We start from the raw sequence: 19,802 nt of genomic DNA, 5'->3' as shown, positions 1-19,802 counted from the left end.
CCTTCCCATGGTTTATCAAGCCTCAAACAACTCTTAATGGTTCCTTATGAAAGGTTTAACCTAATTCTAGTTTATATTTTGTTAAATCCTTTTTACTGTCACCTCACATCTAGCAACTTTGAAAGCCTGTGCCATACTTTAAGTTATGTAAAGGGGGGGAAAGTTCTTTTAAGTTAGCTTTATTTTCAATTTCACATAAGGAGCGCTTTCTGATATTTGTATCCATTTCTTCTTGGCAGTTCACTCATTGATCTTCCTCTCTTTATAAGGAGTATATTTAATTCATGGCATGGGGACTAACAATCTTAAGCTGTTGTCTGTGAGAAACGGCAAGAGAAGGTTTTTACAAAAAGCATTGTGAGAAATAGTCATGGCTATTGAGACTTTGCTTTTGCGAGGACATTCACATTTATTTTACCTATAGAGTCAGTGTTATCAATTGTAAACACAAGGACAATGAATTTGTGGTACTTCCTTGTGCCATGCTTGGAGAGAAGACTCACTATTCAGTGCATCCTGTATTATTATTATGCATAAATAAACAATATTTATAGGTGAAATTGGTTTGTTATTTATCATCCTGGTCCAGGAAAACAAAGTGAGAAAACCCCAAACTAAATTGTTAAAAGAAGAAATTTAATCCATAAAAGGCAGGAACATATATACAAACTGTGCCACAATTAACTGAGATTTATCTTAGGTACTGGTGTTAAGTAAAAGGAGAAAATACGGTAATAACTGCACCCATAGAAGGTGTTTTACATTCCATCAGTGGTCCGGAAGTGAAAATCATCTATAGTTGTGTAGATGTGCCCCTCACTACACAAAGATTCTACTGCAGCACTGAAAAATGAACATACAGACATAAGCCATAGATAAAAACCTGAATTCAAAGTAGATCAGTATATAAAAAAATACTAACGTGATTTGCATTTTGCTGCCAGAGCCTTTGAGCTGTGCAACAAGTTCATCGATATGCACACCATTCACTTTAACACATTGCTGAAAATAAAATTTAAGGGGTACTTTAGACAAGCTTTTCTTTCAACATGGAACAGTTTTGATAATTATGAAAGTCATCATTAGTAACCCTTTCATCATGCAGGGCTCTGCATAAGAAATCCCTTTTACACATGTGCAGGTGTTTGTGCAGCAAGATCTAACGGGAATGCTTTGAGTCTGCCATTAAGGGGTCATAGGTCACAGTCTGAAAAAGAGAATGGGGGACGGGAAGGGGATGGTGCCAAACAGAGTGGGCCTGGAAGGTTTGGACCTCCCCACACTTGGCATGCAAGATGGCTTAGTTGGGGAGGGATTATTGAGGAGGGTACAAAAATATTGCTTACCTGAATAGCTTTCAAGACCTTGTCTTGAAGGTCTGGGAGGCCTAGAACAGCTGTTGAGTGATTGACAGATGGTGCCATCAAGGAATTACTCAAATTGTTACCCGTACCATTTTCATTTCCCATATTGGCATCCACATCCATGACTCCTCCCTAAAAAAATTTTTAAGATGAATTTGAAAACAATAACTATTTCAGTAATTAAAGACTCTAGTGAGTTAGTTGACTGACCTGGTTGGCCATGAGCGCAGCTTTTTTACTGAATAATGCTACCTCCAAAAAATGTGTAGTAATTTCATTGAAACTCTCAATTTGCTGGATGTTAAATGCCATAATATAGCGCTTATCGCCTTGAGAACGTATGGTGCCAGAGAGCCGACAGTACGTGTTCTCAACAACTTGAGGTTGAGCTGCTTGACCATTATCATCTTGCTAAAAAAATAAAAGAACCAATGTAGTTTACTAGACCAGGAAGACTTAGTTATGTGTCTGCAGTGCCCAGACACTTGTATCAGACCCCAAAAGCAGAGGATCATTGGAGGTCCAGTTTAACTAGAACTGTTTGTTCTTACCCCATCTATCCAATGAACTCCATCAATACATCCAGTATTATCTTCAAGTGTGTAGGTGATCTTTACAGATGTAGTCTCCACCGCTCTAACAATACCTACGAGCGCTACCTGTGATAGGAGTGATAACAGTAAGTTTCCAATTCTTCTCTAAATGGTGAAAGGAGAAAAATTAACTATAATGTATTACATACCAAATAAACATCCAGATTCCCAATCTTCAAACCATCTTCAGGACAAGAGAGTACCTGCCTTGCAGTGACAGGCATAATGTTTTGAGCCCGTTTTTGATCACCCTGTCAAACAAGAATCAGAAGACATAAGTAAGAACATGTTCCAAAACTATGTGAAGAATAGATAGGCCCAAGGATGAGGTATTGAGTGTGGCGAGAAACAGAAAACCATCTAATGAGAACAAACCTTCTTAGATACTTGTGGGCTTCCACCTCCAAACGTATTGTCTCCATTGAAGAATCCACCACCATCTGTAAAAGCAAACATAGATAAATAAATTAGTAGAGAACCATAGAGGTGATGCCACTGATGGTAAGTATTAAAACTAAAATATTTCAAACTATCCAGGAATAAGTCGAAAGTTTATAATCAAGAAGACTGCTGAAAAATAGACCAACACATACAGAAATAGTGTCTAAAATTATTTGAAATTGGAAACTGTTGTGGTAGTTAACCTAGACAGATGGACTGCCTAAACAGAACGCGACATTAGCTCCGGTTGCAACACTTCTCGTAATTACCCGTATCGTTAAACATTGTCGCTCTGGATTCGACACACAAGCGCCAAGAAGAGGATTGACAAGGTAGAGATTGACGAGTGCTAAATGCCGACGCGGTCCCTTCACTTCCCACTCAACAATGAAACGTACGACTGGTCTTGTCTCTTGTCTTGGTGATTTCGCGCGCGGGACGCGGGCCTCTTTTGTCAGCGCCTCCTTGATTTCGGATGCAGTGCTGGCAACTTGGCAACGCCAACGCTCGCACATGAAATGAAAACGCCGCCTTTTCATCCCTCTGAAATTCCGAGAGGAAATGGAACTTGAAGTGCATTAAATGTTCTGTATAAGTTTTTATGGCTTCGCTAATCTTTCCATGACTGAACCGTTGGCCGTGTGTCTCAAAGTTAGGACCAAATCATGTTTACACGATTCTAACGTCCCTTCCAGCCAACAGTCCGAAACGGAACGAGTCCGCACTCATACGGAATCCACGTTAAATCGTGCTTCGATCCACTCGGGCTGCTCGAGGCCTTTTCAGCTGAAAGCTGAGCACCGGTAGGCGAACGCCGGACCGCTGAGAGACGGCACGGCGTGACCCGAGTGCAGGTTGGCAGCGCTCCTCAAATCATTATTGATTGACGCAGTTGATGTTTTCTACCTGTTGGCCGAGAAGGGCGTTTGCTAGCCGGAGGTCCTGTGGACTGGGCGGCTCGGCGACTGGCGCGAGACAAGGCCAAGGTTGACAGTGCAGGGAAGCTGAGCCGGACCAGGGCCCCGATCGCCCCGATCGTGCTGCGACGAAGGTGAGTGTGTTGACGTGTTGAAGGGCGAGGAGGAAGTCGCCGGTGGGGTGGGGAATGCCTAGGAATGCCGTAAGGCCGCGCAGTGCGGTGGCAGTGCAGTGACTCTAAAGATCAAGCACTTCCCTGTCCGAGCCTAAAACTCGCTAGGCTCGCCCGAGTTACCCTTGGGGTACCAGAACTGCCCGATATGGCCATCCATGGCCAAGTTCTTTGGGTCTGTCCTTCCGAACCACCAGGCTTTTTTCGTCCCGCATTCGGTCGCGTGGGGCTGGAAGGGTGGCTTCCGTTCCGAGAGGCGCGTGCCGCAATGCCGCAATGCAGATTCAGCTGGCGCAACACTGCCGCGGTGGGAACGCAGCATTTTGGCCTTTCGGCCTTTACTCCTTTTGGTTGTTCGCAGGCTTCGCAGGCTTCGCAGGGCGCGGCGAGGGGTGGGCGGGGCTGGCGGCGCGGGGCGGCGTATGTCGTCACCCCCATCGTGGCGCCGGCGAGAAGATGCTGAGGTAAAAGGAACGGGAGCATCGAAAGGGCGAGCCAAAAGGCCGCTTATTTCCAGCAGAGCTGCAGACACCCACCCTGGCGCGTACAGGGGGTGGGGGTGGTATTGACCATCGGTCGATTCCGAGTACCCTACACCCTACCCGACGCGCCGTGCCGTGCACTTGACTCGCCCCTGGGATGAGGGTGACTGGCGACGCCTTGTGGCATTATGAATGGCGTGAATGGGCGGACGGTACGGTGGGTGGGTGGAGGGGGCTTGGGCTTGATTGTCGTGCAAACCATGCCTAAACTCTGGTTTCAGCATCATTTCTCGCATTTACTGAAAAAACTGTTTCGTTCTAGTGGAGGTCAGCGGAAAGAAGTTACAACGACTGTTAAAGCAACTTTTAAAGAGACGATAACAATAAGCTGGTCAGTATTAGTCAGTATTAGCCGACCGGTAGTTGGGCTGACCGCTACCGCTTTCTTTTCGAGTTAGAAATAGACGTAGAATATCAGTGCGTACGAATTTCTAAGAGTAGGCACCCTTGAAAGCGGCAGTGGAGGGGGTAGGCAACCCTAGGCAACCCTCGCCGCGCAGACTCAGCCTGCCGGTAGGCAACCCACGCTGGCATGGCTGCAGAAGGCCTCGATGTAGCAGCCTTGTAGAGGCATCGAGGAGCGCATCAGTGGTTTAGGCGTAAATAGTGAAGCTTTTTGCATGTCGGTGCGGTCGTTGGCACTTGCGACGGGCAAAGGGGGAGGGGGCGTCACGCCTCGTGTTGGTTAGATACAGCTTCCACCCCTTGCCCCCGCTGACATGGGCGCGTGAGAGTCCCATGTCGTCTGGAATCAATCAATGGAGCCCCCTTCCCCCCTTCCCGTTCCACCCCAGACGCTCGCCATCAGCACGAGAACGAGAGGGTTAGCTTATCCTGGACGCCCTTCGGCTCGAGGCTCGAGCTTCGGCTTCAGTTTCAGCTTCAAGCCCCCTCCACCCTCCACTCCCAGGTCCCCGGGCCTAGAGCCGCGAGCCCGAGCCCACGGCGCAGGCGCGGCAGGCGGCGGTGCAGGGGCAAGGGAGCGGCTCGTTTGAACCGGGGGCGGGCGCGCGCCGCTCGCGCGGTGCATTGTGGGCCGATAGAGGACCCTGGCAGAAGACTCTACCGCTCCGCCAATGAGAGGCCAGGCAGTGGGAAGTTGACAACAGGCCGCGAAGTAAATAAGAGTGCCGAACACTCTGGAGCTCCGTCGTTTCCAGGCAAAATTTGTTAGACTTATTGTTGTGCGCGGTGCCAAGAGGCTGCTCTTCCGCAACTAAACCCAAGGAATCAATAGAAAAGGTAAGGGAGGGTGAAATCGCAGAGGAATTACGTTGAATAGCGAAGCGAAAGACGACGGGGTACGGATCTCTCCAGGATCCCGTGTCTCGCGCCTTTGACAACCACCCCTTGAGTATGAAAATCAAGCGCGTGACAATTTCGGCATTTCCCCGTAACTTAAGCACGATCCCTGTTAGTCTGTAGTCTTTTCCTTTGGCTACTCCCTGTACCGTGGCCGAAGCATGTCCTCAGCGTGGAAGTGGCCAGTGTGGTTAAAGTCTCGATGGTCCCCTGGCCAGTCCATTCCCGCAATTTTAGAGGGTTAAGTTTGTGAAAACGTGTGTCTGGCCTCGGCCTCCGTCCTTGGTGGCAGGCTGGTAGGTCCGGTGGGGTTGCGGGGGCTGGCGGAGCTGCGGCGCCCCCGCGTGCAGTGGATGGGGCATGCTAGGCATGGGGCCTCGTCTCGTCCCCGCCACAGCTAGCAGAGCCATGAGACGGGCAGGCTTCTGCTGGGGGCGGGCTGAGGCCGGGCGACGCTGCTGAGGCCCCCAGGACTCCGGGCCGCCAGAGGCAACCCCCTGTGGGGCGCAACCCCCTAGGGGCGCAACGGCGGGGATGGGTCCGCAGTCCGGGCCGTAGTCGGCCCTCTTCCGCTGTCTTGACAGGCCGCATTGTTGGCCGGGTGGCCGCGGCCGTGGGACATGTCAGGCTGGCATGGGTAGCATGGGGGTCATGGAGGTTATGTCCAAAGGACCTGGGCTGACGCTGATGAGACATGAAAGACGTAGACGCAGTGGCGACCGTTCGCCTTTCCAGGGAAAAGGGGTGAGCGCCGTCGTTTGACTCTTGTCCGGCATGATACTCAGTACTGCCCGGTCGCTGTCCTTTATCTGGGTTGATTGTGTCACTCGTGTTTCGTTGACTTGAGTTTATGCTATGAATGGGTTTCCGCTTTTTTGTCAGCTGTGTCTAAGTTGTTAATTTTTGTGTGTTGCAGCACAATGTCAGACCGCAAAGCTGTTGTCAAAAATGCCGACATGTCCGAGGAGATGCAGCAAGATGCAGTGGATTGCGCAACTCAAGCTTTGGAGAAATACAACATTGAAAAAGTAAGTTTCGTTAGTCTTGTTTGACTTTGCTTCTCAAAGTGTTCAGAGGTTGGCAATGTACTTATATTGATACTTTTGTTTTCTTTTTTCTTTGTAGGACATAGCTGCCTTTATCAAGAAGGAATTTGACAAGAAGTACAACCCTACATGGCATTGCATTGTTGGCCGTAATTTTGGAAGCTATGTAACCCATGAGACTCGACACTTCATCTACTTTTACCTTGGGCAAGTTGCCATCCTTCTTTTCAAGAGCGGTTAATCCCAATTTTTTCCCTCCAAAACTTTCAAATTCTCTAATGCAAATTTCCAACCTTTGTGCTCATTGAAGATGGTTATGTTTGTCCATGTGATAGCCACAATGTAAGAAGAGGAGGAGGCATGTGTTATTTTGTCAAATTAAACTGGTTGTTAGTCTCTTTAATTTCTTTTTGAACAGTAAGGGAAAATTCTTGCCTCCTTCCTATCTTTATTACCATTGAATTTTGGAGTTCCTGTAGCTTCCTGGGAAGAAATTAACTTCATGTCTTAAAGATATGCTTCTATCTTTACTATGCCATATTTGACTGTTCCCCTTAATTTTGTATTGACTAAATTAATTTTAGGCTTCACCTTTTACTGACTTTCTAACTTCCAAATTTGAGGTGGACTCACTTTTATGGATTAAAACTGTTGGTACAAAATTCTTGGGTTTCAGCCTGCGCAAATCTCAAATTTAGTTTTTAAGTTCTTTGTTTTAGTTAATTAAGACAGCAGAATTCAGTTTGTTTCTCACTAATTGATATGGTAATTGTCACATCTGCATAGATTTGGCAATTCTTTCGTTTTTTTGTTTTCTTTTGTTTTTTTAAATTCTGTGCAGAACAGAAGAAAATAAAATTGCTTTGGTTTTGAGATATTTAGTTGCCTGAGGCAATTTCACCCATGTACAAATTGTTGTGACAAATGCTCTCATTTTAAGGAGTGTTGATCATTCATGGTAGGAATTCAATCAGTACCTTAGTAGGATACCGATTCTGTTATTAAGTCAACCTGTTAAAGGACTTTCTGCAATTAGCAAGTATCCATTGATAGCAGTTAACTCCTATGGCTTGTGTTCATGACCTGCCATTTTTGGTGTCCTACTGTGCGTGAATGTTATTTTCCTTTGCCTGTTTTAAATTATGTGCTATTTTCATTTGAGATGGATGTTGTTATGTTTTTGTACAAATGTGAAAAAGGATAAAGTATTATTTCAAGATTTGAAGTATTGATTTCATTGTCATCCTTCTAAGAAGCAGTTGTCGATTCTGTGTTTGGTGTGATCTATATGTACATTCTTGTGATGCTAGGCAAGTTTAAGATGCACATGTGGTTTAGTTTTGATCAGTCAAATTATCAAATGTGCCCTGTTTTTGATTGACCTTATTTCATATAACTCACTTGTAGGGAAAGCTTTACTTAAGTTTGCACCCAACTTCACAAATTGAAGGTCTTTTCCAGAGAAAAGAAAGAGTCTTAGCTGAACTCTGTGACTTTTGGCATTTTGCAACCCATGGATTATGAGAGGCAGATAACCAGGCCTCATAGTTCCTTGACTTGTAGCATTTAATATCTTGCATGCCAAATCCTGAACCCTTTTTTAAAGGGAATCTAGTCTGCCTGAAGTCCACAGGAAAGCATGTGTTTGGGATGCAAATAATGTGATTTAGGCCCATGACCAAATGTGTGCTGCCAGCACTTGATTTGGTGGACATGGTGCTGTTGCAATGTGTACTTACTGTTTTCTTTACACCTGTCGATGTCTTTCAGTTGGACTATTTGAATATCGCTGGTGTATATGGTCTGAATATATATAATTTCAATTGATTGATGTGAGATTGTGGAGATTAAAGTTTTACTGTCAGAACAAATTGCTTAAGTGTTAAAAGTTTACTGATTTGATTAGTAAATTTGAAATTGATTTCAAGCTACCTTAAATCAAGTCTGAAAAATATGTTATCCAAGATAACTATTTGTCCTTTCCTAAGATGGCTAAGGGGATTTGAAGGAGTTTTTTTGACCAAATATGATAAAACTTATTCATGAAACCATTTCAGTTGTATCTTTGGGAGTTATTGTAGTTTTGTTTTTCCATTTGATGAAAGAAAAAAAAAGTTTGGTTCAATATTATACTTCCCAATATGTAGTGAGAGGTGCAGCTAAGATTCTTTGGGGCAATCATCCTATCCGGCATCGGCCCAGAGGTAATCATGCTGCAAGCATTCCACTGTAGACATCACTGATACCTAATGAGTTGTGGACTAGATGTCCTTGTATTTTTCCCTGGTTCTGACAATCTAACTGATAGGACCTGTCCTTTTCCTCTCAGTTAACTTTTCATTTTGTAACTTATTTTTTGTTAGTGAGACAGGCTACATGTTGATACTAATCCTTTTTTTCTTTCCTTACTGTGAAAAACATACTCATTTATATTATTGTCAATCTCTAAAATTGTAACTATCTGTCACCCACTATACTTCTGAATGTTCGTTATGTAAGGCTAGAACACTTGCATATTAAAAAGTACAATTCTATATGAATTACTTCCAAGTACCTATGTTGGCATTGATTTACTAGTTCCCTTCCCATTGGCATTGGGTTTCTTTCCTAATAGGAGAAACAAGGTTATTGATTGAATATATTTACTAAGTAACAGTTTCACAAAACAACAAAACAAATGGCACCAGCACAGGCTCTTGCTACAACTTGAATCCTGAATGAATTGCTACAACACCAAAGTTCAGATTTTCATAGGTAACGCATCTAAAACCAGCAGCCTCAATCATTTCTTTGAACTCCTCCTGAAACAGTACAGAAAGCAGCGCGATAATTTGACAGCTTCAGTCAGCGAATTCGCGCCTCACCTCTCACCGTGTCGGACGACAAAGCTCGTACCTGAGCAGGGAACTGCCGTATGCTCTCCACTAAATACTGGTAGGGCTTCCACTGTCCAGCGACCAGCTGTCCCATGGCGGGGATCACTTGGAACGAGTATTGATCATACAACCTGGAGAAAAATAACGGGAGAGAAAGGCAAAAGGTACATTAGCACGCAGGTGCATTAACACGAGCACATCCCCATGCTCCAAATGACGGCGAGTACGCTAGAATAGGGGGTTCATAGGAAGTTCCCTCCCCCGCCCCCCACCGCCTCATTCCGAAAACGAGTTGAGGATGATGTGCACGCGAGGGCTGGCGAGGCGAGGGCCCGTGAGGCCCGTACCCCATGCCCGTGCGGCCTGAGGGCCTGTGGGCCTGTGGGCCTGTGCTCCGCTCAAGTCGGCCTTTCCCTCCCCCTCCCCCTCGCGCCCGGTAGCGCCCGACGGGTAGGCAACGTCGCCACACCCGCGTCGCGGTGCTGCCTATCGCCTCGTCCGCAGGCGCTACAACCGCGCTGGGCGCTGGGGCTGGCGGAGGGCGAACGCGAGCGCGCCTCTCGCAGCACACGGCGCGACTCCAGTGCAGGTGCAAAGCCTTGGGTCAGATCTACGCGCTCAATTTTTCATCCCGCTTTGCGCACCAGTCACGACAGTGGCAGGCAATGTCCTGCAAGTTTGATGCGTCGCCGACGTGCAGCACGCCACGCCCGCATCAAGCCAGCGAGCTCGTCAGCGCATATATGCAGCAGGAGGAATGAGGCTGAAGGGCGACGACCTGGACGACCTGGCCTAAGGGTCGCGAAGGGCGGCACGCCAGCGCCCCGCCCTTGGCCAGCTCCACGCCACCCGGCCCTGCACTGCGCCCTGCACTGCGCCCAGGGCACACGGGGCAGGGTAGCACAGCGGTAGCACGTGCAGAGGGAAGTTCCGCGGCGGCCGTCGCGCACACTGCACAGCGCGCACAGCGTGCCCCATGCAGGCATGCAGGCCCTGACCGCAGCCTTCAGACTTTGCTGCCGCCGCCAAGCAGGCCGAGGTCGAGAGTCGTTTCCATCACTCTGTCCCTCTCGCAGCTGCGGCACGCCCCACGAGTACGACAGAGACAGAGCGGCAGAAACGACGCTCCAGGTAGCCCGGGGTTCGCTGATGCCACGGGGCGCCCCCACACAGAGGCCGCGGCTGCCCCGCCACACTGCCACACCCGGCGCCACAAAGTGTATCGGGGATCGAATCCCGGCAGCCCGGCCCGGCAGCCACATGTTCCATGCAGAGACATCGCGCAGCCCGCGCCGCCGACTACCCCGTCCCGTGCCGCCGTGCCCGTGCGAGGCCCGACCCCTCCCACAGCAGACTTATTCTGAGCGGAGAGTGTGTCTCTCTCGCACTCGTGGGGCGTCGCGTGGATGCGAGAGAGATAGACCGACGGAGCCCCGCGGTCGGGATCCAGCCTGCGAGCCCCCGGCCCCACCAGCCAGCAGGCCAGCCAGGCTAGGCCAGGCGAGGCGAGCTTGGACCGTCGCGTCGCTCCAGCGGGCAGGTCGGGCAGGGTGGCGCCGCACCGCGCCGCACGGTGGCAGAGGCCAGAGGCAGGGCGGCAGGCGCTACCCGATGACCCTGTGACCTTGTCCCGGTCTCCTCCCTTCCCATTCGCCAACCCGCCGCGCCGCTCCGCCCGGCCCGGCCCGGCGCACAACTTTATATTATGACCGCGATCGGTTCGGGAGATTGCTGCTCCGGAGTGTTTCGGTGTTTCAGGAGCGCGGTGAGGGCGGCGAGGGCGACGGCGAGGCCCTAAAAGCAGGTGGCTCTCCCTCCCCCTCCACACCACGGTGGGAGGGGCGACGGGTGTCGCGGGGAAGGCCAGCAGGCCGGTGCCGCACGTGGTGGTCATGGCTAGTCACGGCGGCTAGCGGCGGCTAGCTTGTGACCGCTTGGAACTCGCGACGCTCGCGACGCGCCACTGCACACCGCGTGCTGACGCGTGCACGCAGCGACAAGTCAACGCCATGCACACTGCAGGAGGCCTGCCGCGACGTCCCCGCTTCCTGGACGGCCAGCCCTCGGGCCAGCCCCCTGGCTCGGCTCGGCCCCCACCCCCTTTCAGCACGGGTGCCCTCTGGGGTCCGTCCGACATAAAGCAGGGCGTTAAAACGGCCTCGAGTACTCGAACGGCGGCCATCTCGTGACGGCCCCAAGGTTGGTCTGGCTCCGCCTGCTCGGCCTGCTCGCTCGGCCAGACAAGAACAAATGGGTGCAGCAGGCCAGCGGGCGGCCTGGCCACGCCTGCAGACTCATTCCGAGAGTCGTTTTCGTCGCCCTGTCTCTCTCGCACCTATACGGGATGCCCCATGAGTGCGACAAAGACAGAGCGACGATAACGACTCTCGGAATGAGTCTGCTGGCCGGGCCTGGCGGCGGCCAAGGCGGCGGCCTTGTGGCGCCGGATGCAGCCCCCTGCCCCTGCCCTGCCTCCCCTGGGAGCCTCCCCTGCGGCCTGCCGAGCGACTCAGAAGCGTCGCTTCGTCACTCTGTCTCTGTCGCACCATGGAGTCTCATGGGGCTCTCCGTTGGGGCGCGAGGGAGAAAGGGCGACACGCCGCTCTTCAGCATGGCCCGGACTGCCCGCACTTCCCGGGGCGTGGGCGTATCAGGGCGCTGCAGACAGTGCAGACCGCCCGGCCGGCACTGACGAAAGGACCTTTGCTGCCGCTCTGGCACACCAAAAGCGAGCACACGGCGGACTTGTCAGCAAAGGAGCAAAACGCGTCGATTTCATTGTCAGGTGCCACCACGCGGCCCGTGCGGCGGTGCGTCAGCCTGCAGGCATGATGCAGGCATGCTGCGGGCCGGGCAGGCCGGGCTGCGGTAAATGTGCGCCTGTTAAAGAGGGGACCTGCCTCCCTCACCTCACCTCACCACACCCCCCGGACTCGAGACGGCTAGAGAGAGACAGCGGCATCGATCCAGGAGCGCGGTGGCGCTGCCGGCTCACAAGGCCTTTATGCTTTGACGGCGTGTGCCCCGCCCCGCCCCGCCCCGCCCCGCCCCGCCCCGCACACAGTAAAGACACTTGCCGGGGATGACATCCTGTGGGGACGGCCGGGTAAGGGCTTCTTTGCACGCAAACGCTGACGGGGCTAGAGTCCTGGATGATGTAGTTATCTATGACTCTAGCTCGGCGTGGTAAGCTGGGTTGCCTACAAACTCTCGCACAAACTTCATCCCCCGTCCCCACGCAAGCGCAGCCAGCCAGCTACGTTGCTGCCACGTGGTAGGGCAGCAAATGAACTCACGGCCAGGAAACCCGCAGACTAAAGCCAGAGCGACTCGATTGCCCTAAGTGTTTTGCACCGAAACGAGAACGCGAAACTCGACTCCGCTCGTTGGTGGCGCTCGTTGGCGGGGAAGGCGAAGTTTGGCGAGCAGACCAGGTGCTTCGAACTAAACTCCTCAAACTGTTAGGACGTGCCAGGGAGTCGGTGGGGGCGGGGGTAGTGCCACACGAAGGGGGTTAAACTCTAAATGAATCAAAGTTCCCAACTCGGTTTCCGCCTGTTAGCAAAACCAGCCCGTGTCACCCCGAAATAAAACGCGCCCAAAATCATGGCAAACAAGCAGAATAATGGGGAATGCAGCAGGAATGCTGAATATGCTCACTCACCATCTCAAAGCTTCATTTTCTACATGACTGAACTCAAGGCACAAGAAACGTCCCCCGGGCCGCAGCACTCGGTACGCTTCTTCAAGCGCCTAGAAAACCGAGACAGGGAATGGTCATTGCCAATGTGCATTCAACACTTCTGAAGGTGGGACAGAGGGCCCAGCCTACCTTTTGTGGATGTGTAACATTACGAATACAAAATGCTATGGTGTATGCTGTAAAGTTGTTGTCAGGGAGTGGAAGTTTTTCGGCATCAGCTTCTAGCCAATCCACAGAACAATTAACTCTCTTTGCACTGGTTAGGATACCATTTTCAGAAGCTCGAGTTTTCCCTACATCCAACATTTCCTTGTTTATGTCACTAATGGTAACATGACTTTCAGCTTGGTTTGGATCGAGGCTTGCAGTAGAATTTTCAAGGTATTTTACATAGCGAAATGCTATATCTCCTGTGTTGAACAAAAAAGTAATTATGTAAAATTTTCAAATTATGTGAACACAGCTTAGCTCTTACTGATCAAACTTAAGGTCCAACTTACCAGTGCCGCCCCCTACATCTAGTAAACGTGTACCATAAACAGGTGACAGCCGTTGCATGAAAATGTCTTTCCAAATTCTATGGATGCCAAAGCTCATACAATCATTCATTTTATCATAGTTATGAGCTACTTCTTCAAATACTTTGTGCACTAAAAAGGAACAAAAACACTCATTAAGTTTGTTTAATTCAAGAGAAGTGTAGCCAACAGACCTTATGTAACAGTATTGTGATGAAACACCATGATGCAATCAAGTGAGATCCAACCAAGTCATAGAAGTGACCATCATCACTATTTCGAAGTAAATACTGCTTAAATCTGACCGAACACCGAGAAAATTCGTAAACTGTTCAACAGTCCGGTGTAAACAAACACCCTAACCTACCTTTGGATGATTTCTCCTCCTCTTTGACAGTTTCAAACCCAAAGTGTGTCTCTCCTTGAGCATATTGAGACGCTTTTTCACCTTTAGAGGCGACTCTGAGTGACACAGCAACACTCAAATTCCTACGACTACACAATTCTAAAGTTAAAAAGAGAGAATTGATTCTTCGTAAAGCTGGAGCCATGTTGAAGTCTTCTGCTAGCAGTGTTGACAACTGCACATCGTGAAGGTATGGAAACTCTCCCCAGATAATCGTCTAACTATTTTCTTTTCAGTGATATGTGTTATAAAATTAAATACTTATTTAGAAATTCATACCTTTAAGAGATAAAGGTTACAAAATCAGCGATTTGTTACTTCTCTCATTTGTTAGAGGACTTTAGCAGGGTTGCTCCATAGTTGCCGAATTTGTCATAGAGCTAGCCTCGCGCAACTTTTTTTCTCTTCTGCTGGCTTGTCAATGTTTATTTTTTTTTTGTGATGCCTAAAGTGGTCGAGCTCTAATCATCCAATTTGAATTTCCGATGTCTTTGTAGAGACCCCCAACAGTGTTTACTTGTTGGATGCTCCTTTTTCTGTGTGACTGGTATTCAAAGCCCTCCCATCAAAAACATTTCTTCGGTAATTACGAGCAAGTCGAAGAATCAACTAACCTTCAATGGGTGTTTCCTCCCAAACAGTACAAGTAACTATTATATATTTCCACTCTTATTCATGCAGCGATGTTTGTTTTCTTTTAAGCAGTGAAGACATCATAACTAATTGCCAAGATGTCCAGTGCCAATGGCCATTCCTCAGATGGCCAGGCATCTGGAGGCACTGATAGAGAATCCCCACCTGCAGAGGATCCGACACAGTCCTTGGACACATCCTGCTCCTGCACGTATCGTTCTGAAGTGAAAAAGAAACGTGTGGCTAGTAGACCAGCCAACAGACCAGCTCGGAGCATTAACAACGTACCACATTTGAGTTTTGACGAAAACTTCCGATTTAATGTAAGCTCTCTTTACTATGCACATAAACTATTTAGGGTGGTTATTTTCACTCATGAGACCATAGATTCAAATTCATAATTCTTTTGCCAGCATTCCTCTTGTTCTTTATGCAATGGTTACTTTGGACCTTGCTATGGTGAGCCAGTCTGCTCGACTTGTCATGCATTCGTATATCCTGTGGACCCAGGTCCAATGTTTTTCTTTAGTGAGGTAAGTTTGATAATGAAATACCTTGATTTATTGTCTGTGATGCAAATATTTGATAAACAGTGGAATTTTAATTTTTAGAAAGGTGATGATGGTGACTCTGGTAATGATGAACCTTCTGATATGGGCCCGGAGCGTAATGCAAACCAAAATAATCAAGGGCCCCCACCACCCGACCCAGATGAAGAGCCGAGAGTTGTTGTTCATGTCTCTCCACCAAATGTACCAGTCTCACTCTCAAAACAACTGGAGCTGCTTTGCAATCATCGAAATGAAGGAGATGGCATCGCTGTGGGTCTTGTTGACAACCTTCCTCCAGAAGGTATGCATCCTTAAACAATACTTTTTAAGAATTGTCTTTCTGCTTGTTTCTGAAATTGAATTTTTATTCCAGTTCTGCTGACATTATTTTCATATTTGGATGATCTCTCTCTATGGACATGTGCTTATGTTTGTAAGAGATGGCGTCATCTTCTTATGTCTAACATATCTGACATGGATTGGGAGAAGTATACAACACTCCGGTGGCCATTATTTAGACCATTGTATTCTGTGGAGGATTGGTTTAGAACTTATGGTGTTATGTAAGTCTTTGTACAATATTCTTTCTTTTTTTTAGTGATCTTTTGGCTGCATGGTTTTGCTTACAATGTCCCTGCCTCTTTCCAGGTTGACTAGTGCACCCTGCAGAACATGTGTTCAACAGATGTCTGCTCAGTCGGTGCCTCCTGGTGATGAAAACTCATGGCGCAGGAATCGACTGAAGATGGAACTTAAAAGTATGCATAAAAATTATAACAAGTTCTATGTAACATCTCGTCTATAAAAATGTATTTTCATCCAAAAAAATTTTTTCAGCTCTTCGGACAGACCCACCAGAAGGAATTGAGGCAATTCCTTTAGATGTCAAGTGCTGTCATTGGCAAGCCACCATCAGAGGCCCTGCAGATAGCCCTTATGCAGGTGGTCTGTTTTACCTCTACTTACAAGTGCCCTACAGGTACAGTGCTGAAATTTGGTTGACGTGTTCCTTTGGGACTTCTAAGACAAAACATAATCACGGTATTTAATCTTACTTTTCCAGCTATCCAATGAGCCCCCCAACTGTAAGATTTGTAACTCGGATATTTCATCCTAATGTGTCTCGGCATGGTGATGTTGGCATCGACTCAATTCAACACAATTGGAGCTTGGCTTTAACTTTATCTAAGGTTCTCATCTCTATTCAAAGTCTTCTCACAGATCCTTATTGTCAGGTAAACACACTGCCACAATAAAGGCTATTTTTTCTTTCGTTCTAGAAAATTATAATAAAATCCTACATGTTTCCTTTGCAGGTGTGTATGGAGCCAGAAATAGGTTCATTGTATAAACAAGACAAGCAGATGTTTGAGAATGTTGCTCGTGCTTGGACATGGAGATATGCAATGCATGATGCTCTAATGCCTCACAGAGACCCACCCTTCCACTGAAAACAAAAATAATACTACTAATGTGAAAAATACCTGTGTTGGTTGCACTTTTTTGCAGCTTGCAGAATTATATGTACTGTACATTTTCCGATTCTAGTTTATTGTTTTTTTCAATCATACAATTATTCCGGCTGAAACATACTAGAAAATCTGTGATATACTGTAACTATTTTCACAGCCTTTTTTTCCTCCTCCTATCCATGTATAGTGAGGTATGTTGGAAGTGCACAATTGTTGTTAATAGTCTCATTTCAAGTAATGTTTTCATGTTTCATTTTATTAGGATTTGGTGTATAAAAGGATTCAATAAACTCTCTGCATCATCTGTTTACTTTTACTTCATAATAATTTCTATTGGAATACCTCACATGATGTACATTATGGGGTTAAATCAATTTGATTGTGAATATAGTCCAATATTTTTCTGAGAAATGGAAGAATATAAAGACGCAGCAGTTCTCTTGCTTCTCTTGGTTTGGCATAGAATGCCACCAATGATAGGGGGCAGCTCCAGAAGATAACTGATAATGTTGCATGGCATGCAAGCCAACAAACTATATGGACCCCAATCAGCCATAGTACGCCTTTGATGGTCATCTGAGAAAATTTTTACTGGGATAATGGCAGTTTGTAAACAGGCATGTTGAAAAACCGTTTTCAAGGGACTCTAGCGTGACTTCACCTCTTCAGCCATGAAAATGGTTTCTGGAAAATAGTTTCTGTAAATCCAAGAAGCTCTATTATTATTGTTTGTGATTGATTTTTCAAAATATGGATTTTGTTTCCACAAATACAAAAATGGAAGCAAAAATGGGACAGGGAATGCAATGTTAACAATGATTTCAATGACTATGCTGAATTTCTCATAACATCACTCGGGAAGGAGGGAGGGAGTGGCTCGTTGTTATCGTGGTGGGGGGAGATGTTGATAGATTTCATTTGGTTGTTTATATTTTTGGGTAAACTTTCAATCTGTTTAGAAAGCTTTATGATAATTTTAACATCCTTGCCCGTCACATACCACCACTAAGCTACATGTAAACGAATTTTGTTCCATCTTACAAGCGTTATCGTCCGTAATAACATTTTATCTAACCTAACCGATAGCCGACCGATACCGGTATGGGTTTGTCAAACTTATCTAGGTCCTTAATTCTTGAATATGTCTTCGCTTTCGTTCTTCGAGTTTGGTTGTACAATTCTGAATTTAAGACGACCATTATTGGCCGTGTTGAAGTTTCCACTCCCGTTAACTCATGGAAAAGAGGTATTTTTTAACTGACTACCATGGTACGTTTCTAATTTTTTTTGCCGAAGGTGAATGATTTACTGACATTTGTTATTTTCTAGTGACGGAGGGTGTGGTGCTGCAAAAAGATGGAGTTAATCCATATAGCGGTGACATGTTTCATGAAAGCCCTGTTGGATTAGCTATTTACAGCCAATTGATAGAATATGCGTCTCCATATCTGCCGGGCATTTTTATTCTTTTAGATCTTATCACTGGCCATTTACTGTACCTAACAGCAGTCGAATATATGAAACACTTGGTAAGTTTATTCATGCCAATTGAGTTTTGACAATCGAACTATTTTATGATAATAATTATTACTTTCATCATCATCTACACCGATTTATTGCAGATGCGGCGTCAGGAGGAGGACAAAGCAGAGTTCAGTGAAGATGTGAAAGATCTCTTGCTGTCACAGAAAGATGTTGAGAGGCAACCACTCTATGTTGTTGCAGCATACCTGTTCAATCCCTATATTCTATTTAATACTGTGGCTCAAACAACTACTGTTTTCAGCAATATTTGTCTAGCTGCTTCATTTTTATTTATGGCCAAAGGTATGTAGGTATTTAAAAGCAATAAAATTTTACTTCTTTTCCACCATCCTAAAGAAAAATTCATTATTTATTTTTTAGGTAATCGTTGGGGCTCATGTGTTACTATATCCTTTGCTACTCTGCAATCTTTGTATCCCATTGTTCTGATTGTGCCTGCGGCAATATGTGTTGGTTACCACACATTGCCAATTAAGAAGCCACAAAAATTAACAAAAGCCAGAGCCATTGCACCAGTTAAACTGGACATTTATCAGAAAATGTTGCCAAAGTCATTGCGATCGGTCAATTCTACCCATTGGATAACTTCTATGGCAACTACAATTGGCTTGTTTTTTGTAATGCTTACTTCCCTTCTTTTTCTATCATGCCACTTGAGTGGTGGCTGGGAATTCCTTCACTCAGTATATGGGTTTATGTAAGTAGCAAGTCCTCTCTTTCTTTCCTTTTTTTTTATCGCATTTACTGTCACTTTCCATTTATCTAATTCTTGTTTATTTTCTCAGGCTCTTGGTACCAGATTTGCGACCAAATATTGGTTTGTTTTGGTACTTTTTCACTGAGATGTTTGAGCATTTCCGTCTCCTCTATTTATGGGCCTTTCAAATGAATGCGCTTGTTTTGTATCTTCTTCCTCTTTCATTGCGGACTCGTAGGGATCCTATCCTCTTAGCTGCATCCCTCACGGGTATCACTGCAATGTTCAAATCCTACCCAAGTCTAGGCGATGTTGGATTCTACTTGTCCCTTCTACCCATGTGGGCTCACATATTCCCTTGTAAGAAATTTTTCCTTTCATTTTTCTCCTTGAATTTATTAGTTTTATTTAATAAGGAAAAAAATTCTGTTGCAGATTTGCAGCAAGGCTTCATTGTTTTAGCTGCATTTATAATTACATCAGTTCTTGGACCCACAGTCTGGCATCTTTGGATCTACGCCCGTTCAGCAAATGCCAACTTCTACTTTGGAGTTGGCTTGGCATTTGCAATTGCTCAGGTAAGGCAGCACTATCTTACAGTAATTGTGTAAGAATAAATTTTCATCTACTCAGATTTCTTTAAGCTACTTTCATCAAATTTTTGTTTTGTTTCTTTACAGATCTTCTTAATCACAGATATTCTGCTTTCATATACAAAGAGGGAATTCATTCTCCGACATGGGACAAGTACTTTGCTTCATGGAAAGCATGGGAAGCTTGTCTTGGCTTGAATAAATTTAAAACACATCCCTATAATTGTTTATTCAATCTTCAGTTGTTGAAACAAATTCATTATAAGAATACCCAATGACCTATCACACAATCTTTAGGGAAGTTGTTGATGACATGTTTAATTCATTCCAAAAGGCACTAATGTTTGACAATAAACCATTAGGATCCGTGACGTGACAGGACAGGAACCGAGATTTCATTCACTAGTTTGACAGCTGCGCTAGCAGAAGG

At 46.5% G+C, this 19,802-nt stretch overlaps 5 protein-coding genes across 7 annotated transcripts; 3 read left to right on the top strand and 2 right to left on the bottom strand.

Annotated features, from left to right (window-relative positions):
* Nucleotides 1–619: 619 nt before the first annotated feature.
* Nucleotides 620–2,861, bottom strand: LOC117642127 (replication protein A 32 kDa subunit). Its single transcript, XM_034379979.1, has 8 exons — nucleotides 2,668–2,861; nucleotides 2,333–2,397; nucleotides 2,107–2,208; nucleotides 1,916–2,023; nucleotides 1,575–1,775; nucleotides 1,347–1,496; nucleotides 923–1,002; nucleotides 620–843 (listed from the first exon to the last, which is right to left on the bottom strand). Exons 1-8 carry the CDS (start codon nucleotides 2,681–2,683, stop codon nucleotides 759–761), a joined length of 807 nt encoding a protein of 268 aa, XP_034235870.1. The 5' UTR covers nucleotides 2,684–2,861; the 3' UTR covers nucleotides 620–758.
* A 2,250-nt stretch (nucleotides 2,862–5,111) lies between these two features.
* On the top strand, nucleotides 5,112–7,734 carry LOC117642861 (dynein light chain 2, cytoplasmic). Its single transcript, XM_034381462.1, has 3 exons — nucleotides 5,112–5,272; nucleotides 6,249–6,360; nucleotides 6,458–7,734. Exons 2-3 carry the CDS (start codon nucleotides 6,253–6,255, stop codon nucleotides 6,617–6,619), a joined length of 270 nt encoding a protein of 89 aa, XP_034237353.1. The 5' UTR covers nucleotides 5,112–5,272; nucleotides 6,249–6,252; the 3' UTR covers nucleotides 6,620–7,734.
* A 1,269-nt stretch (nucleotides 7,735–9,003) lies between these two features.
* LOC117642860 (2-methoxy-6-polyprenyl-1,4-benzoquinol methylase, mitochondrial) lies at nucleotides 9,004–14,069 on the bottom strand. The gene is made up of 6 exons (XM_034381461.1): nucleotides 13,843–14,069; nucleotides 13,458–13,607; nucleotides 13,087–13,367; nucleotides 12,919–13,007; nucleotides 9,274–9,385; nucleotides 9,004–9,179 (listed from the first exon to the last, which is right to left on the bottom strand). The coding sequence occupies exons 1-6, from the start codon at nucleotides 14,024–14,026 to the stop codon at nucleotides 9,078–9,080; spliced, it is 918 nt and encodes a 305-aa protein (XP_034237352.1). The 5' UTR covers nucleotides 14,027–14,069; the 3' UTR covers nucleotides 9,004–9,077.
* Nucleotides 14,070–14,270: 201 nt separating this feature from the next.
* On the top strand, nucleotides 14,271–16,845 carry LOC117642859. 2 transcript variants are annotated; one of them, XM_034381459.1, is made up of 9 exons: nucleotides 14,271–14,463; nucleotides 14,584–14,837; nucleotides 14,928–15,047; nucleotides 15,126–15,366; nucleotides 15,439–15,628; nucleotides 15,714–15,823; nucleotides 15,903–16,044; nucleotides 16,129–16,300; nucleotides 16,382–16,516. In XM_034381459.1, exons 2-9 carry the CDS (start codon nucleotides 14,613–14,615, stop codon nucleotides 16,514–16,516), a joined length of 1,335 nt encoding a protein of 444 aa, XP_034237350.1. In that variant the 5' UTR covers nucleotides 14,271–14,463; nucleotides 14,584–14,612. The 2 variants fall into 2 exon arrangements, with proteins under 2 accessions (XP_034237350.1, XP_034237351.1); XM_034381460.1 differs by having other exon boundaries at nucleotides 14,272–14,463; nucleotides 14,587–14,837; nucleotides 16,382–16,845.
* A 556-nt stretch (nucleotides 16,846–17,401) lies between these two features.
* Nucleotides 17,402–19,592, top strand: LOC117642858 (phosphatidylinositol glycan anchor biosynthesis class U protein). Of its 2 annotated transcripts, XM_034381458.1 has the most exons (7): nucleotides 17,406–17,783; nucleotides 17,867–18,066; nucleotides 18,160–18,364; nucleotides 18,443–18,779; nucleotides 18,868–19,139; nucleotides 19,215–19,357; nucleotides 19,460–19,592. In XM_034381458.1, the coding sequence occupies exons 1-7, from the start codon at nucleotides 17,639–17,641 to the stop codon at nucleotides 19,568–19,570; spliced, it is 1,413 nt and encodes a 470-aa protein (XP_034237349.1). In that variant the 5' UTR covers nucleotides 17,406–17,638; the 3' UTR covers nucleotides 19,571–19,592. The 2 variants fall into 2 exon arrangements, with proteins under 2 accessions (XP_034237347.1, XP_034237349.1); XM_034381456.1 differs by having other exon boundaries at nucleotides 17,402–17,783; nucleotides 18,868–19,357.
* Nucleotides 19,593–19,802: the final 210 nt, after the last annotated feature.

The sequence above is a fragment of the Thrips palmi genome, unplaced genomic scaffold, assembly GCF_012932325.1.
Source record: "Thrips palmi isolate BJ-2018 unplaced genomic scaffold, TpBJ-2018v1 HiC_scaffold_16, whole genome shotgun sequence".
NCBI lineage: Eukaryota > Metazoa > Arthropoda > Insecta > Thysanoptera > Thripidae > Thrips > Thrips palmi.
The sequence above is the reverse complement of the archived record's forward strand: the minus strand, read 5'-3'. Positions and strand labels throughout refer to the sequence as shown.

Coding starts and splice junctions, on each gene's coding strand:
- LOC117642861 (XM_034381462.1), top strand. CDS start 6,253: ATGTCAGACCGCAAAGCTGTTGTCAAAAATGCCGACATGTCCGAGGAG. Junction 6,361..6,457: donor AGAAATACAACATTGAAAAA/GTAAGTTTCGTT, acceptor TTTTCTTTGTAG/GACATAGCTGCCTTTATCAA.
- LOC117642858 (XM_034381456.1), top strand. CDS start 17,639: ATGGGTTTGTCAAACTTATCTAGGTCCTTAATTCTTGAATATGTCTTC. Junction 17,784..17,866: donor CGTTAACTCATGGAAAAGAG/GTATTTTTTAAC, acceptor GTTATTTTCTAG/TGACGGAGGGTGTGGTGCTG. Junction 18,780..18,867: donor CACTCAGTATATGGGTTTAT/GTAAGTAGCAAG, acceptor TTATTTTCTCAG/GCTCTTGGTACCAGATTTGC.
- LOC117642860 (XM_034381461.1), bottom strand. CDS start 14,026: ATGGCTCCAGCTTTACGAAGAATCAATTCTCTCTTTTTAACTTTAGAA. Junction 13,608..13,842: donor GGAGGAGAAATCATCCAAAG/GTAGGTTAGGGT, acceptor GTTCCTTTTTAG/TGCACAAAGTATTTGAAGAA. Junction 9,180..9,273: donor TACGGCAGTTCCCTGCTCAG/GTACGAGCTTTG, acceptor GTACTGTTTCAG/GAGGAGTTCAAAGAAATGAT.
- LOC117642859 (XM_034381460.1), top strand. CDS start 14,613: ATGTCCAGTGCCAATGGCCATTCCTCAGATGGCCAGGCATCTGGAGGC. Junction 15,048..15,125: donor CAATGTTTTTCTTTAGTGAG/GTAAGTTTGATA, acceptor TTTAATTTTTAG/AAAGGTGATGATGGTGACTC. Junction 16,301..16,381: donor TCACAGATCCTTATTGTCAG/GTAAACACACTG, acceptor TTTCCTTTGCAG/GTGTGTATGGAGCCAGAAAT.
- LOC117642127 (XM_034379979.1), bottom strand. Junction 1,776..1,915: donor GAGTTCATTGGATAGATGGG/GTAAGAACAAAC, acceptor TTATTTTTTTAG/CAAGATGATAATGGTCAAGC. Junction 1,497..1,574: donor CTGCGCTCATGGCCAACCAG/GTCAGTCAACTA, acceptor AAATTTTTTTAG/GGAGGAGTCATGGATGTGGA.